Below are 19782 nucleotides of genomic sequence, written 5' to 3' on the forward strand. Positions count from 1 at the left end.
AAAAGTCTCATAATATCGTTGTAGTATTCACAGATTTCAACAGATACACGGAAACTGAATGGGTAGAAAATCGCTCGTATTACATAACCTTATTTAAGTAAAGGCCACACATAGGCACTGGAAATGCATCGGATATTAATGGATACTGCCCTGGGGCTTTCAAGCATGTAGGTCGGTGTTGTGTTGCAAATTTATCGATATTTTTCCAAAAGATTGACCTCGAAAATAATCGAGAATATCGATAGCCATCGAAGTTATGCTGTTTTTACTACGTGTGGGATGACTAGATATCTACTGTAATGTTCTTGTAATTCGTTTCGATAAATTTCTTAAAGTTATAAAACTATGTATGTTTAATTAAATAAATGAATAACCACATATTAAAAGACGATCGAAATTCAATCGTACAGACAGATATTTAGCTTCCACTAAGTCGATATTGTCCAATGACTATCGATAGACAACACTAGTGGTATTACAGAAATGAAATTCGTGTTATTTTCATATCATTTATTCGATGTTGCCCACGGTAACTTGATCATTGAGTTATTCTCACTAGAATATTATTTTTGGCACAATATTTGGCATTTAAATAGTCCTACAATAAGATTATATTGCTTGTCTACACGAACATATATATTTGATACATTGTTTACTTTGGATAGGTAATTTTATTTATTTTTTATTTAAGAACATTATTGCACAAAATTAAAAAAAAAAATGTACAAAAGACTTGTATGTACGCCATATGGCGTTCTCTACCAGTCAACCATTAGACCAAACAGAGATAGCAACTAAAAAAGGAAAAAATAAATAAATAAAAATTTACTCAATTTAAAATAAATATAAATAAATAAATATATTAAGACAAATCACACAGATTGAGCTAGCCCCAGAGTAAGTTCTAGTCTTGTGTTATGGGATACTAACTCAATGATACTATATTTTATAACAAATACATATATAGATAAACATCCAAGACCCGGGCCAATCAGAAAAAGATCATTTTCCATCTAGGGACTTCTCGGTCCAGTGGCAAGAACTTTACCACTGCGCCACCGAGGTCGTCTAAGACTGATATATGTATTGTTAACAATCTGCAATGGTCGGTTAACCGCCAAAATATATCGTATAATATTTTAATGAATATTTATAGTTTATTTTAAATGATGCACATACACAGCACCTTTATTTAGTAGCGATTTGCGTTGGTTGTAGTGTTTTTTTTCGGTCTTGTGGAAATATGTAGTGCTTGTAGGTTACATCAGGTGGTTCTCAGTGAGTTTTCACCGCTGCGGGCACGCCGTCATTGCAATTTTTCAAATTTTAACAAAGACAACAATCAGTTTTACTCTCAGATTTTAAAATCATTAATCTGTACTGTGGTCAATGTCAATTGGATGAACGATTGATTTCGGAAATGATTCCTTCCTCAAGAAAATTGACGGATCGTAATGACCGCGCGGCCGCAGCGGTCGAAACGCTTTGAGATCGATCATCAATGATGCTATCCAATAGTTTATGCGATGGTACGATTGTAAAAGATACCTGTAATAGTTTACATTTTACTAGCAAAGATTGTCTTCATCGCTTTCTCGTCACATCGGTCATTTTAATCACGACCATACATATGATTATGTATATCGTGACATGATTTTGTTTGTGATTCGTTTCTAAGATTTTTGCGTGAATACAACATTGCCGCTTTAATTATGTAAAATATGTCGATTTGTCGTGATCATTGTCAATGTTTCGAGCAGACGTCTAAAACATATACGTCATTATGGCTGGTCCCTATGTACTGTATGTATGGCTTTATGCAAGGCTTATTTCTTACAATAACCAACCAATTGTAAGTACAGGTTCGTGTAAACAAGGATATTGTGTGAGTAGGCAGGTACAGTCAATGAATAAAAGCGATTACATTTGCGTTTTTTTTTTTGCTAATGATTGAAACTATCACTTTGTCGTCGACTGTACCTGGAGGAAATGGTGAATTAGTTAAATTACAATTTATCGGGAATTTTAGGAACATTGCAAATCAATTTTTATACATATTTATATACCTTAGTCAGCAAACTTATCAACATACCAAATTGTTACTTTACATTTTACGATCAAAGTTTACATTTACTTTGTGCTACTAAACCTAAAGAGAAATCACCACGTTACAGATAACGCGTCAATGAATTCGAATTGCAGATATTTTAATCAAAATTTCATATACTCAGATAACTGAAAATGAAATTCTTTCAATGGTCACTTGATTATAACGATATTTTTATGAAAGTTTAGTATTGACTGTATTATAATTTTCTGCGAGGCAAAATATATTGAATAAGTAATTCACTACTCAATAAAATGTTATCAGAAAGATACTTCTGTTATTACAAATGAGGGTTTCTCGTGTGCTTCGGAACCCTAAAAACTAGCGAAGCCTCTTGGTTTAGTAGCTCGTTATTATAATCCTACAAATTTTAATATCCGTACGAACACAACATTTTTCAACAAATTCATATTCGTCTAACACGAGGTACTGAATTAGGCACAACTAAGTTTTTTTTTTGATACAATTCGACCTACATAATATTTAGACTAAGCACTTTTGATTTTGTAAATTTTATATGAAGAAAGATAGATTTAATATATTAAAATTAATACAAAACTTATTGTTTCAGCATTAAATAGGTACAACTCAGTTATTAAATAATGGCAGTGAATCTGGAATTCTGGATAAATTAATTTATTATAATAAGAATTAATTTATTTTTAAATTTTAATAAATATTAATAATTTAACTACGGATTTAATCCCAGAGTAAAATTTGACAAATTTAACTCAGAATGCTTTGCAAGGAAATTCATTTGTCTTTTGGCACTCAAAAGTTAATAAGTCCAGGAGGGCCGCTCTGACAAGTGAACCAGCGGCCATCTTTGAAATAATAAAACCCTATCAATTCAATTAGATCCTACTCTACCGTACTTAAATTATTTTAGTTATTGCCTTATTATTTGGTCTTACAAATTTTTGGCAAGTGAGAAGTTGTGTAAAAAAGATAAAGTTGTGTGCTTTTATCCGTGTGCTTAATTCGATTATATAGCTAGAATAGAAAAGAGAAGCGGATTCGATCAATCACTACGAGCAGCGAAACTATGAGTAAAATACTTCTAAAAGTTGAACACTAGATAACTAACCGGATAGCCGACATCGCTGACATTCAAAAGGCCTTTGATAGGATTCACCCTGAGATCACGTTCTTATAGATTAAGTACGAACTATTATTGCGTGTTTAGAATTGCACTGTTACGATCCTCAACGTTTGCAGAAGTATCTGTTAATAAGTCTCTGATACACTCCGCAGTATTGTCCAGGTGAGGCTTGGGGTGCCTCAAGGCAGCCGACTTGGCCCGCTTGTGTTTTCGAACGTCCAAAGAGAGTATTCACTTTCCCTTTGATTTCAATAAACGTTCGTTTGAAAAGTTGTGACACAACTCAAACGGGCGGGTCCATGTCGCGCTGCAAAGACGTCAGTCACGTGTGGAACACCCACCCGGGGATCGGAGGTCACGCGTCCGGGACACCGTGGATATGATGCTGGTAGTTGTGGTTCAGTTTGTTGGCGAACTCGTGCATAATGTCCCTGAATATCACGGAGTCGAGGTTCTCCCCGAGTATGTAGAGTAAGTACCAGTCGCCCATCTTGCTCCTCCTGACTATAGTGTCGACATTGTCGCGTCGAACGAGTCGGAAGCGCATTCGCATCATGTACACGCGCATGCGCGGGGAGAAGATGATCACGAGCCGGTACAGCAGCGTGATGAAGGTGAGAAAGCCGAGAATCACGAACCAGAACCAGAGGAACACGTAGATCTTCTCGTTGACCACGTTCAGTGGGAGGATGCAGAGTGCATCGTGCCGCTCCACTTCGCCGGACGAGCCGAACTTGTTGAACAGTGTACATTTTACCATTCTGAAAGTATAAAGAAAGTTTGCATTACTATAGTGATTTCCATATAAATTGTATCAAACTGTAAACCAGTTTAACCGAATTTGATATTCCAAAAAATGCTGTAATTTGGTGCACAGGGATAAAGTTTTTGAAGCTGCTAGATATTAAATTGCTGTTTTATTTCACACATCGCCTGGAGATTTCTTTATTGGACACAGGCCCCAACATATATATAATAATAACTAAGGTAATATTCATATTTCTTGAATAGGCACTGTAATATAACCTATAAGCGGAGCGAGCATGCATGAAGTATAATAGAAGCGAGTAAGATTTGTCAGGATAATGGCCGTGAGAAATACGTGATAATACGTACCTATGTACCTATAGTAGGAACTGTATCAGAACGAATTGATAAATTCTCAACTAAAATGTTAGCAGTATTGTAAACGTAGGTACCTTGGAAATATGTATATCATGGGATCGACGCGGTCCTCCTGGTCGGACTCCATGTACGCGATCACGTCCAGCCCGAAGGTCAGGAACTCGCCGTCGAAGAACCGGTTCATCAGGAACATTTGCCCTGGAAAATTGGAAATGTTCAGATAAATAGATAAACTTTATAATACGATAAGTTGTGCAAGGTTCCACATGATGTTTTCCTTCGTTGGTAGCTTGTTCTTTTCTATTCGAGTGTGTTAATTGCTAACACAGGTGTCAGATTTTATTAAAATCTCCTAAAGTCATCCTGAGAAGACGTTTTCAGGGAGGGAGTTCAACGAATTGCAAGAGAGTCCAACCCATAGTCTGCAAGTTTAAGAAGTTCAGCATGTACTAAAGAAGTGCTAATTGCCTGGAATCATGCCTGGCGTCAACTATCTGTGGAAATGCTATTACTGATTATCAGTTGCATACACTAACGTAACACTTAACTTGGTAGCTGATGGAAATAAATAATTAAGAGACACACGGTGTCCTTTAGTCGCCTTGTATGACATTGGTACGGACATTGAGTGGACCTATTACACCACCACACGTTAAAATATTTCCAGCGGCATTTTGTGGTTTTTATGTTCGTTTTAATGCAATATGTTTGATTTACAATGGCGCGCTATTTGGCGATTCCGCTCAGGGCCGCGGCAGATGGCCGCGGGGTTCACTTTAGGACATGTTTAGGGTATTGTGTGGCCACGAAAACAGAGATTATTAGACGGCAAAAGTGGCCTATATTCAGTTTCACCGTCTCGGAATAAGATCACATATAATTAAGACAACATCATCTGTCCGTCGGTCGTCCGTCAACTGAGACACAGATTTTATCTAATTCATTCTTATTATTACCGAGATCATTTTCAGTAGATATATTGTTCGTTAGATATAGTTAGAACATATTACGCGTTTACTACATCTACATCAATTATTGTGGATCTCAAGACTTCATACAATAAAAAATGTATTAATTATCATATCAGGATTAAAAACTTAATTTTAGAAACATTAGTTTGTTTGTATTGCTACTTGTATTTAATTTTATTAGTGGCGTGTGGTCCCGTGTTTGAAAATGACCACTTCAGATCTTCATGTGGCTCTCCTGTAAGGTAACTAAGGGCAATATCACAACCGAATATTGAAAATTGTAAGATTTATTCTTTTACGCTGGTCTCAGGCTTTGCAGTCCAAATGTAACGTGGCAGAGATATTTTGCCAGCTCCACACAGACACATGCCGCCACGAATGCGTGAACATTGCGTAGTTAGTATGAGTGGTTTTATTTACCGCAATAAAAAAACCAGCAATGTGTACCGTATCCGTCAAAGTTGTACAAACTGTTCGACGACAGTGTGGAGCTGTCTAGACTGAAATACCTAATATATTGATTGTGTGATTTGTCCTATTAAATTTATTTATTTATAGCCGTTTATATAGCCGTAACAAAATTTGCGCGCGGTTGTGTCGCTCGTTTAATGGCCACACATTATAAGGGCAGCGTGCACAGCAAAATCTGTTTTGTTATTGGATACGGCCGCTTCATGCAACCCAATACACGCCCGATACTATGCTTAGCCATAGATGAGGCGAAGGGGAACGGTGGTGAAATTATGACCTAATATCAATTGTATCACTATTTTTGTTACTGAAATAGTTCTATTTCAGTAACAAAAATAGTTCTATTTCAGTAACAAATATAGTGTATGTAACACTATATATATATAACGGAAATATAACACTTCTAAGTGTTATATTTCCGTCAGTTTTTAAGGACATTATATAGGTATAATTTCGATTTTTTTTCTAGTTTCGACATGTTTGAAGTTTAGCTCAGAATATATTAACATAGTCGTTCTCGAATTAATTAATATGTAATGATAAATTTTCTTTTTCATGAATAATATGCAAACTGCTTATTTTACAACAATAGCAAAACTATATTTGAAATACTCATAGCCTTTTTATTTGATTGATATATGACACAATAAGGTTGGAAAACTTTTAATTCTCTAATTTACCCCCCGAAAATCACCCTCTATATATTTACCATCCAAGTATGTGTTTGGATCATAATCTTACACCACCACCAAATTTCACCTGATTTGGTCACACGAGTGATTCTATACGGGTTCCGTATTTATATCTTTTTTGTACGGAGCCCTAAAAAATGACGCGACCATTAGATCGCGTAATTTTTTAGTTTTATAACAAAAAATGACGCGATTTTAGTTTTATAACAAAAAATTTTAAAACAAATCCTCACCTATAACATTTACAAGGGCTAGTCCCTCGCACAGGTAGTATCTGTAGGCCCACCAGTTGTGGTACCTCAGGTTCTCCCACAGGTAGTCCAGGATCAGTTTCTTCTTCGTCTTCTTCTCTATCTCCGTGCAAACGCCCACGTCGAGGTCCATCATGAGGGCGCGGATTTTCCCGCCTTCCCATGACTTCCACAGCCATCGCGGTGCATAGAATAACATCGCCTGTAACAAAGCAATAGATAATGTTACGTTTTAATGTTCATACATAGCGTTTTAAGTGTTTTCCTACACAGAGAAAGTATGAGGAGATATGTAAAATCAGAATTCTAGGGATATTGTTAATGCGAAAGTTTGTCAGAATGTGTGTATGTATGATGTATTGTATGTTACTCTTTCACGCAAAATCTACTGGACGGATTGTTATGAAATTTGGTACACGGGTAGAATATAACCTGGAATAACACATAGGGTAGCTTGTATCCCGAAATTCCCACGGGAGCGAAGTCCCGGGGAGAGGCTAGTAAATAATATTTATTACCTACACAATTTTTGCAGGACAAAATATAGATATATAAATAATATAATGATTTAGTACGCTACAGAAAAATAATTTAGAATTCATATAGTTTGCTCCATCATCAATAACAAGATCTCGAGAGAAAATACTACGATAAAATACTACGATTTTATTATAGTAATAGCTGCGCCCCAAGGCTTCGCTCCCGTGGGAATTTCAGGATAAAAAATACCCTATGTGTTATTCCCGGTTATATACCACCCGTGTACCAAATTTCATAACAATCCGACCAGTAGAATTCGCGCGAAAGAGTAACAAACATACAGACACCTTCATAAATTCTCGCATTTATAATATTGGCAGGTTTATCCATACATAATCAGTTCGACATTCACTACTTTTATTATCATTTGTATGAAATTTGAAAGGAATGATAAAATTCCAGTTTTATGTTTGTATGTTCAATGACGAGACGTTAATATTTTCTGTGATCTCTGATGTTTTTCATTTGATGGCAGCATTTATGAGCTTAATATTTATTCTCTGTCTGCATCCCAAATAGTGATTTCGAAAGTGTAAATTCTCGCCCGCGTTAGGAATCGAACCCAGGCTCTCCAGATAGCGGACGGGCGTAGTCACTACGACATTGATGCCTTACGACTATTGTATTTTAAATATAAATGCATGTTATGAAATAAATTTAATTTAAAATAGGTATTAAATAAACCAGCCTATATCTCGATCAACGCAACCAAGGTAAGCTTTTACTTGACCAATAAACTTGGACAATAATCACGTCTAAAATCAATGTACGCATTTGTTTTATACCTGCAACAACGATCAGGCAACGCATGCGATAACTGCATCTATTATCTTCGTAATAAAGCTGCAAATGCAACTGCAACGTAATCAGACACCAATAAATTCATCTGGCTAGACACTATCGTAAAACTAAGCTTTATGGATATAAAGTATTATAGTATCTTTCAACGGGGCAGTTAAAGAATACATTTGGACGATATGAAATCAAATCGTCGACAGATCTTGATTTTAGTTGAGACTTCTGCGTGGTTTACGGCAGTTTCTTTATCGTGGACTTGACTGAGACACGACCGAGTTTCTAGTGTATATTTTATTTATTTATGTTATTGCACAAAATTGCGAAATATGGTCCTGTCAGCCATGACAAGATAAACAATATAGACTATATAAATGGTAGTGTCTTGTCTTGGTTTTGCCCTTGGCTGAGTGACTAAATTGTAATGAGTGTTTCTCCCAGTTGGTTTCTTTGGCCACATACAAAGGGGACCCCAGTTTGAATTTCTAAGACTGATTCTTGAAGGCAAAATCCCTGGCAAAAGACCTCCTGGCCGCCCTCGACGAAAGTGGTTTGATGACGTAAAGGATTGGACCGGACTTAGATACAACCAACTGAAAATAGCGGCCCAAAGCCGCGAGCGTTTCCGTATGCTGACCTCCAAACTTCAATTCGAAGATGGCACCGCACGATGATGAAAAGTGACTAAGTCTGTCTTTTATAACTTTTTTCAAACTTTGCACAAAATTGTTTATACGAAAGGTGGACCTAATGCCATACGGCATTCTCTATCAGTCAACCATTAGATCAAACAGATATAGTGAGGTGGTGCCATCTGGTGGTTTATATATTTTATATATATATATATATATTATAATCAGCACTCGGATCACAATCATAACCTGTTTTGATATACCTTTTGACTATGTACATTATGTACTTTTATATATTATTAGAAAGAAAAGAAAAAAAAAATTTGATTTGAAAAAAACATGATAGGGACCAACACTGTTCAAGGTTCTGTGAAGGTCTAATTTCTGAATAAATGATTTGAATTTGAATTTGAACAATGTGTCTCTGTTGTATTAAATCTGAATCAATATAAAGTTATTAATTGATATCAGTGATGTGACTTTTTATAGTGAAATATCTAAAAACTTTCAACGCTGCTTGATATAGGCACATCAGCTTCAGAAGCTGCCTGTCCATTACTCAATAAATAAATAAAATGCATCTAAGAAAAGAAATATGCTTGACTTTATTTGGTTAATCATGGTTTTAAAGCTTCGCAACTTGTGGCACTGTCAAACATGTTAGGGATAAATACGGACCCAATACTTCATCCTATCCTTAACTAATTGAAAAGTAAGTTTGTTTATCTGTTACCTCTTCACGTTGTACTCAACCAATCTTCTTGAAGTTTTGCATACATGCAGTTAAAAGAACGGGGAAAGATATGGGCGAAAGTAACAGCTCTCGTGGGAATTTACGCGAGCGTAGCCGCGGTGTAAAGCATGTCTGTAAATATGCAACCACGAAACAGTTCAAAGCGCCTCGTTAGTTCACGACAGATGTCTCACACGCTGCATCTGCCAAGACATATAAATGCAACTTGCGGATGCAACAAGTGCATGTCCCACATTCGAGTGCTATAGTTTTACAGTTCGATTTGTTTTGTTGTACTTTGGATAATATAAGGTTGTGGTTCCATATATGTTAACGGCACTTAAATGAACCAGGTCCTGGTCATGTTATGTTTCATCTAAGAAGAATATTTTTAGACTATTTTATTCAGTTTCCCTTGTCCCGATGTTTGCTCGTCTGACTGTAGACAAATCATGAAAGTTTCAATATTTCTCTCTACTTCCAGTAGAAATTTACCAATACGCTTCAGTTTCCATGACAATGCATTATTATAAACATGATCTGATGTTGCATCCAGGATCGGCTCCCAACGTGGGAACCCCTCGACGGTTTACAGCACGGACATTGCGTATGAGGTATGAGTGCTTTTATTTACCGTAACGAAAAACCAGCAATATATACCGAATATGCTAAAGTTTGTCAAACTGTTCGACGACAGTGTGGAGCCGGCATATCATAAGCTTTCCTTCTTACTTCTTTATACCTCATGCGAAGTCGGGCCGGGTCGCTAGTTAAACAGAGGTATAATGACTATATAATGACGAGAAGTGCCCACACTTCTCGTCGAACGTCATCAACGAAGAAATAGAAAAAAGAAACACAAGGTCGCGATCATTTTTCGCGAATTAAACACACACACGACACTACCTTAACATTGTTACGAGTTATTTTTATTTTATTTTATTTAATATTAGGAACGCTTACAATGTTTACATGTATAATATTATAGTAAGTAAATTGTACTTGCAAAAACAATGTTTACATGTATAACGCTTACAATGTTTACATGTATAATATTATAGTAAGTAAATTGCACAACATTTGCCAACAATATAATTCGCTGCCGTTGAAAAAAGTAGAAGAAATGTTTACGAGAAATTATACAAAATGAAAAGTTGTGAATTAGAATAATGAACTACGATATTCCTTAAACCGGAAAACTGAAACTAGAACCATTGTGTGCAAAATATAAGTAGCAGAAACTTGCAAGATAATGCAACGGTGCATTCGCCTGTGAACTGATAGCGCACTTGTTGCATGCAATGTATGAGAATATCTTGGCACGTGTGTCTTTATTGATAATAATGTCTGTTGCACTAACCACAATGTTAAGTCTTTTTATCGATATTTTTCATTTCTTTTTTAGAATTAACTAGCTTCCCGTCTCGATAAAGCCATAATCCTTACATATAATAAAATAAAGTCCTCTATCGTGTCTGTCTGTTTGTCTGTTAGCGATAAACTCAAAAACTACTGCACGGATTTTCATGCGGTTTTTACCTATAGATAGTGTGATTCCTAAGGAAAGTTTAGGTGTATAATTTATTATGTTTTTTTACCCGAGCGAAGGCGGGACGGGCCGTTAGTCATTTATAATCCTGAACCTTCCACTTGATTCACTCTATCTATTAAAAAAACTCTCATCAAAATTGGTCGCGTGATTTTAAATATCAAGACAGACAGCGGGAAGCCACTTTGTTTTTGTAGTATGTAGTGATTTACAATATTTTGTCCATATTTTATCTGTTTTCGGGCTTTGCTACAATACCTTTGCTACAATCTTGAAATCGCGAAAAAAAAACAGCTCATCCGTACATTTTCCACAAACTCTTTTTTTTCCACAAACTCAAAAATTTTTGACGACCTCGGTGGCGCAGTGGTAAAGTTCTTGCCGCAGAACCGAGAGGTCCCGGGTTCGATCCCCGGTCGGGTCATGATGGAAAATGATCTTTTTCTGATTGGCCCGGGTCTTGGATGTTTATCTATATATGTATTTGTTATAAAATATTAGTATCGTTGAGTTAGTATCCCATAACACAAGTCTCGAACTTACTTTGGGGCTAGCTCAATCTGTGTGATTTGTCATAATATATTTATTTTATTTTTTAAACTCACGTATTTAATTTTGTATAGAACAACTGATTTTTTTTTCGCGTATTCGGAGTACTCCCATACTAAAAGTTGTTCAGAATCATGGACCGAGCATGTAGACAAAATATCGCCAATGTGTAAAAAGTCACCTGTAGAGATGGCAAGTTAAGGTTTGTGAAAACTGGATGTGTTCAAGGTCCATGTTCCAAGTGACTCAGTTGGCACATACTGCAGTCATAGATGATGATTTTAAGTCATAAGCGACAGCGGGAACATAACTTATCATATATAATGTATTTACCGTGTGGTATAATGTAGCCAAACGATTTTCTTCCTTAGGTCTTTGCAATAGGTAATATTTTTTTATGATTTCATTAGCGAGGTCTTAATTCGCTGATGCTGTGGTCACCAGTTGCAATGCGACTTCACAATGCGACAAGTACGACAAGAGATATCAATATATCTCTGTTTGTTATGAAACGCGACAAGCTTCATGATAAGTATGTATATTAATTCTTCGTTTACCTTCGAAGTAGGTACAAATCTAGTCAAGGTCCCAAAACTAATAGATTTGGCAGGGGACGGAATTCCACAATCGACAGCCAAGGCGACCATTAAACGTTACTTATTAACAGTGATTCAGTCCACTAATTGGAAAATTTTCAGTCCTGCCGTTACTGCTTATTAGCTACAGATTTATGTTTCCTGCAATTTGTATTATACCAGCTATTGTTGGCTCGTGTGATTAGATTGTCGCGGATTGGGAGCGACAGGCGTGGAGTTGAAAATATATATGTACAGCATCCACAAGTCGTGCTCCGATGCCAATTTTTTTGACTTTTGACACTGACGTGCGTGCGTGGACGTCAAAACGACGGAGCGCGATTTAGCAATGATGCATGGCACTTAGGAGCATGCAGGGAAATATTATTGTATTTTTTTGAGCATGTAGGAAAATATTGATTGTATTTTCCTTTTTTTAGGGATTTATTGAAATAATAAATTAATAGATGAAAAAAAAAAATATTTATCAACCATTTTTTTGATGAATTTTTGTTTTCATATAAGTTATATAATTTTTTCAAAATTCTTGTGCAAACCACGAACATTGGTGTCTTCTTATAATCGTTCGAAATCTATGACTTAAACCAACCACATTTGGACTCGATTCTCCATTAACTTCTACTATTCAGGGTCAGCACATTCGGGCGAAAAATTTAAACGTTCACAAGATATAGCTATGAAATACTGCTATTCAACTGCACACGGCCATATATTTCACACAATTCCAGACGAACTTTAGCCAAAACTTTCATATTTAGCATAGGATTTAATGTGATATTAAGAGTTTTTTTTAGCTCTTAATACTTTTTCATTGTTGTGTCGTAGAAACGAATTAATAAAATTTTGTTGGGTTTTTTCGAAAGTTTACCTATCTACGATAATTGCTTGAATTCCTCATTATCAATATTCCCTAGGAATGAGGTTCAATAGTATAACTGGACTTTTGCAGCTGACTGTACTTACAAAAAATACACTCATGCATATAACAGAACAGACACATATTTAAAAAAATAATAATTTTTATGTAGGATCCTGACGACACATAATAAAATTATTAAAATTATAATATTAATGTAATTTATTTTTGAGAAATATATTTGTAGATGTGACGATCAAGTGAAAGAACTAGGTGGTAGATTCACGGGTTTTAATCTTACTCGAGTCGACGGTGATTTTTGAGTTTGCAGATCAATCAGACTCATGAGTTGGATAGGTCAATAACATTCCCAACGAGAGTTGGCGTCAGGCAGACGGTGGGTTGTAAAATGACAGCCGAATCTTCAAAATTTCAAGGTGTATTTTTACGCTCACGCCGAGTTTCGCGGCTTCATAACCTCGAACGCAACCGGCAACCGGAGGCTGTAAATACCTAACCTATGTTATTTCAGCGGCACATTTCAAGATGCAACAAATTGGGTGAATTTCTGACAAATGATTTCTAGCAGTTTCTAAGTTTAGGCGGCCGGTAGTCTGCAGATGATCGATGGTGGGTTTCAAATAGATGCACTGGATTCTATTATTGATGATAGTATCCTGGTAGCCAGAGATGTGATAAAAACTAGTATCAATGTTTGCGGAAAGCGGAAGCTTTTTCGTCTAAAATGTCTGATCAAATTTTGGAAATAGTTATGAATAAATGAGAAATGGCACGAATCAATTGACAATTCACGTCAGAAGCGCGTCAAGGAATCTATACACATATACTTACGTATATAAAGTCTGTACATAGGAGATATTATCGAAAAACAATTATGGAGTATCTTTAGGGGACTAAAGCCAAAAAAAATTTTTATAGAATTTTGTCTGTCTGTATGTATGTTTGTTCGCGCACAACGCAAAATCTACGGGATGGTACGTATTTGATGCGGTTTTCACAGTTATATAGGTGATGGTCTAATTCATAATGAATTTTCATCGTCCATGCACAATTACACGACGTAAATTTAACATTTAAAACGCAACTATATTTTTTACAGTTTCATCAAAAAAAAAATATATTTTTCTCTTTATTAAAATGTCCCAAATATACCGGACTGAATAGGTAGAATTGTTAAAATCACCAATGTTGCCGCTTTTGTGCCAAATGTAGTGGTGTAGTGGTTACGGCGAAAAGCAAATATGAGAATAAAAGTGTGTTCATTTTGCGTGAATTTTAACGACACGATTTTATGTTTTTATTCAACTTTATTCGTGTGTATTCGTCTTTCTTTTTTCGAGCCAGCTACAAATTAATAGAGCCATTGTTGCTATTGCGATATTTCTATTTCCTAGAAACTAATTTTTGTGAACGTGAATGTATGCACGTGGTGTTTGTTATTTGATACTTTTTCACACAGGAATTTTGATATTTTATAATCGCAACGAAATATTTGACGAAGTGTATAATGTTCTTTATCTCCGCCCTCCTAGTAGGTACGTTTTATGCTGAAATTACGTGCCATCAAAAATAGGTAGGTATGAAGTAGATATTCACCACCAACACATCAAATTCAATTAAACAACAAATCCATTCAAAAATAAGTCGAACCGAGATGTAAAAAAATACATGAATTCGGAATTATTGTTAGCAAGAAAGGCTAAAAATATTTGAGACGCCTGACGAAACGAATTCCGCAAACATATGTCAATAAAAATATACAAGATGTTCGTTTTGACGGCGCAGACGTAACCAGCAGGCGTTTTATTAAAACACTACGTTTTACATTCATGTTGGTGTATTGTTATCCGATTTAGAAAGATTTTTTATTTTCTTTTTAGTTTCCGCTAATAAATAATAGAAATTGATAAAGATGGTGGCGCTAGTGCACACTAGCGTATATAGTTTTAAGATAATAGAAACAAGAACATTATTTATCCTAACCGTAAGTATTAACTATTTCGATGACCAAGAAGATATAATTCCTATTATGAAAGCGAAAATGAGCTGGTAATCATTTCAGATGGTTTAAGCAACTAAAATTTACTAGTACTGGTGTTATTGTTATCTAATCTAACACACACGAAGAAAGATGATGGAATCGGGCATATTTCTCTCAGTAGGTCATTATTCAGGCGGACCAAGCCTCAGTAGAGATTGATAATAAAGTGATAAAGTGCCGTAATATATCTCTAAGTACACATAATAAAAATCGTAACAGTTATCTGTATATGGGATATTAAACTAACGACGCAACTGCGCTTCCGAGAGAATTTCAAAGCCTTCCTTATGAGTATAGTAAGGAAAGATTTTTTTAGATTTGGACTAGTAATTTTAGGTACGTGTGTGATTTAAGAGAAAATATATGACTGTTAGGGCCTTCAGAAGCCAAAAAATTGTATAATAAACTAGATGCGACCCGGGGCTTCGAACCCGTGGGAATATCGGGATAAAAAGTTCCCTATGTGAACCAGGTTAAACTATATATCACACACACACACACACTACATATATTATATGTATAGTCTACCCGTGCACCAAATTTTATAAGAATCCGTCCAGTAGATTTTGCGTGAAAGAGTATTTCACATTTATAATATTAGAAGGATAGGATGGTACAGTAAACAGCACATCAACCTCCCCAAATTCAATGCAAACACGCGGCTATTACCTCGCCATAGAATTTCATGCAGGGTAACAGTCAAGCACATGTCATGTTATCTTGCATGGTCCTCTATGTTGCGGTAATAACGGTTAATTTACTATGCACGTGAATGGCTTGATTGAATCACCACCCTTTTTAAATCAAGAACAAGATATATTTTCAGTAACATGAGTGATCTAACACGTTGCAGGATTTCATTGGAAACTGCTCTTGAAGAATGAGCAAATCAATTTACATGCAAAATGCAGTGAATCATGTTTGGATATCATCAAGATAACATGTATTTGCCCTAAATCGGGAGGAGAATCGTCAACTACGTCAAAAATTGTTAGGCGGTATAGAAATATCAGGTTTTGTCGATTGATCTTACATGTAATAAGAAATTTATGTCTGTTGAGCATCTTTGAATAAAACACCTAATATATATAGTTATGTGTTTCTTTCATTAATTAAAGTTGATTAAAAGACATTAGAATTGTTGAAACTTATTTTTTATAAATAAATAAATATGTATGGACAAATCACACAGATTGAGCTAGCCACAAAGTAAGTTCGAGACTTGTGTTATGGGATACTAACTCAACGATACTATATTTTATATCATACACATATATATATGACCAAGACCCAGGTCAATCTGAAAATGTTCATTTTCCATGTTGACCAGACCGGAGATCGAACCCGGGACCTCCAGTGTAGCAGACAGGCGTAATGATTAGGCCACGAAGGTCATCAAATTATGGTACCTACGTATAATACAAAATAATAGTAAAAAATATTTACAAAGTTTGAATTCAACTCGAGTGCTGTGAATAATGTTGTCGGTATATTGATAAATGACTTTACATAACTGTTAATAATTCTTTATGTTTAACATAAATGATCAATAAATACTTCATCCGAAACATCAAAGATCAAACAAAAAACAGAAGGTCAAATCAAAATTAACAAGATATACGATGTAATTCACGCGAAAGCCCCGGAGTAAAAGTGGATTTACCGGCTTATTGAATTGTTATAACCAATCAATATTCCATAAATAAGGCCACTCCTCTGGATTAGAACCCTGGTCCCGCGGGCGTTGGACGTAACAATGCACCATCTGATATACAGGATTTACTATCGGGGAATATTGTAGCATGTTATATATTGGTAGTTACTTGGTTAATTCGAGAGATAAGGTTTCTGTTGATAGGTATGTAGAATAATTTGAGATTCCATTTATTAAGTTGATGGATCTGTTTAGAAATAAATCAAATTAGGGTTTTGTTATAGGGTTCCTATATTTATAAGACCTATATTTGTTAACTGACGTCCTTGGAGAAAAGGCTGCGGTGAAGTTTGTTGCGCCGCTTCTTCTTCACCTGCGCTTTGGAAGTCGGCAGTAGACTTAGTTTAAGTAATTTTTTGACGTCAATAAGTGATGTATATCATCCTAAATTGAATAAAGAATTTTGAATTTGAATTTGAATTTACTTTATATTGTAAATTGTAGAAATTGAACCAGTAAAGCATCTAGTAATGTATCATTTATGATCAAAATGTCTGATGCGCTCAAACTAATTCTTATTTTTTTTTGTGGAAATAATGTCACTTCTCAATTGGCTACTTGAGTAGATATAAAATAAAATGCATATAGGTATTTAAATAACCCAATATAATAATTAATTGTCACTTTATTTGATCACTTTTACTAATCACGAAATTTATTATTTCCTTTGGACTCCAAAATCCGTGACGTCGCAACACATTACTGTCATACAAGCTCCATATACAATTTTGTGTTTGTCATTGGAAAAAAGTTTCTGATTTGACTAATGGGAGAGTAGACAATTTAGTTAGGGTCAACCCTCGTCGTTATACGGTGCCAGGACTCTCTGTGCTGCATAGTCTTTGGTGCTCGTGGAAATATAATAAAAATATAGGATCGATCCGAAATTTCATTGATTCGATAACCCTTGAGTTTATGGGCGATAATTAACATGAAGTATTGGGCGTTTAGGAAACGGTGTCCACAGTAACGACAGTCATTGTTACTTCTAAGATGCTTTTAAGAATGGGTTAAAAAAAAAAATTAAAAATTCTTTATTCGATTTAGGATGATATACATCAATTATTCACGTAAAAAAATACTTAAACTAAGTCTACCGCCGACTTCCAAAGCGCAGGTGAAGAAGAAGCGGCGCGACAAACTTCACCGCGGCCTTTTCTCCAAGGACGTCAATTAACAAATGTAGGTTTTATACATATATTAAAAGTGGTTGTTCCAACCCACACTCCAAAAAAGAGGTCTCGGGGAAACGTGTGAATGGTCAGAACGGGAGGAACGGACTGCTCACCCGTCGGGTGCATCGCTGGCGTCTCCAACCAGTAACTAATGAAATAGTTATAACAGCTTGCACCAGTCAAATTTAACATAAATTTTAACCTGCGCGGATACACGCCAAGGGTGGGTTTGCACCTTCAACTTTGACGTTAACTTTGTCTAAACGTCTCGGCGCACCAGTTAAAATCAACCTTAAATTTGACGGTGCAACTCACCCTAATGTAAGCCTATTTTATAATGATTAATATGAATTATAATTAATATTAGACACCTTATTGAAAATGATTCACGAATGTTACATATTTAAGTGTTTGATTTGATAGTACTAAAACATCACAAATGTATTAAATAATTTTTAAATTGCAGTATACATATATTGCATTATTAAAATTCGTATTATATTATAATAATGCCTAATATTAAATTTAATATAACTTATGTAATAAAATGAATTAATTAAATGGATGTGAATAATTATTCAGATAGTCAATTGATTTTGTCTGTCTTCGTGGACAGATAGCATTATATTCGAGGTAGTCGTTGTTTGGCGGTAGTACAGTGCAGACGTTCTCCTAAGAACGTATTGTTAAATTGTTACATTTTGAAATATTGTGAAGTACACTAAAGTTGTGAAGAATATATGCGTTATATATTTATAACCACTGGATTTTATTTTGGAATTTCCTGCTCATCCTGAAGTCATTGTCTATACTAATTACTCAATTTTGTCTAAGCGTCGACGTCCAAGGTTAAAGTCGACGTCAATGTTGACTGGTGCAACTCAATCGTTGTCAACATTCTCAGTGATACAAAAAGTATGATGCTATAATATATTTTTTTCTTGACTTCAGTAAGCGTTATAAATTTAGAGGCTCTCAGAAGAAACCTTCCATTATTCTTTCTTAAAAGCGGTTAGGATTAGGCGACCTTATATCTTACGACCACAATAATTTATAGTTTATTTTTTTTTTATACATTTGTGCCAGTTTTTAGGGTTGCGTACAAACAAATAAAAAAACGAAACCCTTATTGAACCACTATCGTGTCCGTCAGTCAATTTGCTCCGTATCTATTGGACCAAGATCTTTGTGATTTCATTTCCTTTTTTTTTAAATTCAAATTCAAATTCAAATCATTTATTCAGAAATTAGACCTTCACAGGCACTTTTTCTCGTCAATCTTTATATTTATAGTTATTTCTCACAAGCTACAAACTACTATTTTTATTTTATTTTACTTATTATTTTTTTTATCTCGCGTGTAATTATGAACTAAGGATTTGCCGCATGCGCGTGTTGTATAAAAGTGTACATATAGGACAATTAGTTGTAGTTCTCATACCATAGGGAATTTTGTAATTCTTTATGAGAAATAAATATCTTTAAACACAAATCAGGTGAAATTTGTTAAGATGGTGTGAACCTATGACAACAGTTCGAGCGCGTTCCCACTGTTCAGTCGCGGGGCATCGTTCTCCGTTATGTTGTCAACATATTATCGTCGACGAATCACCGCATCGCACAGGGCGACGTCGAAATTCAGTTACAATTTCGATACAAATTCAGGTAAGTATGAATAGCGATAATGGAAATTGGAGCGAATGCGCAGGCGCCGCTAGACTTTTAAAGGAGCGTTTGAACGCTAGTACTACTATGAACTAGTAGCTGTCTCGCTTGAAACAAGTTGATCGAACTCCTAGATATAAAGATATACATATGTATCGCTTAGAATTGACTGCAATGAATTATTGCATACTGCCGTC

At 35.4% G+C, this 19782-nt stretch overlaps 1 protein-coding gene across 7 annotated transcripts in view; it reads right to left on the reverse strand.

Annotated features, from left to right (window-relative positions):
- Window positions 1-481: 481 nt before the first annotated feature.
- The window catches only part of LOC128670365 (innexin shaking-B-like), a 97821-nt gene continuing 78520 nt past the window's right edge, over window positions 482-19782 (reverse strand). For all 7 annotated transcript variants that reach the window (XM_053745975.2, XM_053745969.2, XM_053745974.2 and 4 more), the window contains 3 exons: window positions 6702-6921; window positions 4409-4532; window positions 482-3970 (listed from right to left, as the gene is read on the reverse strand). In XM_053745975.2, coding sequence (XP_053601950.1) covers window positions 3565-3970; window positions 4409-4532; window positions 6702-6918 — 747 coding nt within the window. In that variant the 5' untranslated portion in view covers window positions 6919-6921 and the 3' untranslated portion in view covers window positions 482-3564. The remainder of the gene's footprint in view (window positions 3971-4408; window positions 4533-6701; window positions 6922-19782) is intronic.

Source organism: Plodia interpunctella, chromosome 5 (genome assembly GCF_027563975.2).
Source record: "Plodia interpunctella isolate USDA-ARS_2022_Savannah chromosome 5, ilPloInte3.2, whole genome shotgun sequence".
In the NCBI taxonomy this organism is placed as follows: Eukaryota; Metazoa; Arthropoda; class Insecta; order Lepidoptera; family Pyralidae; genus Plodia; species Plodia interpunctella.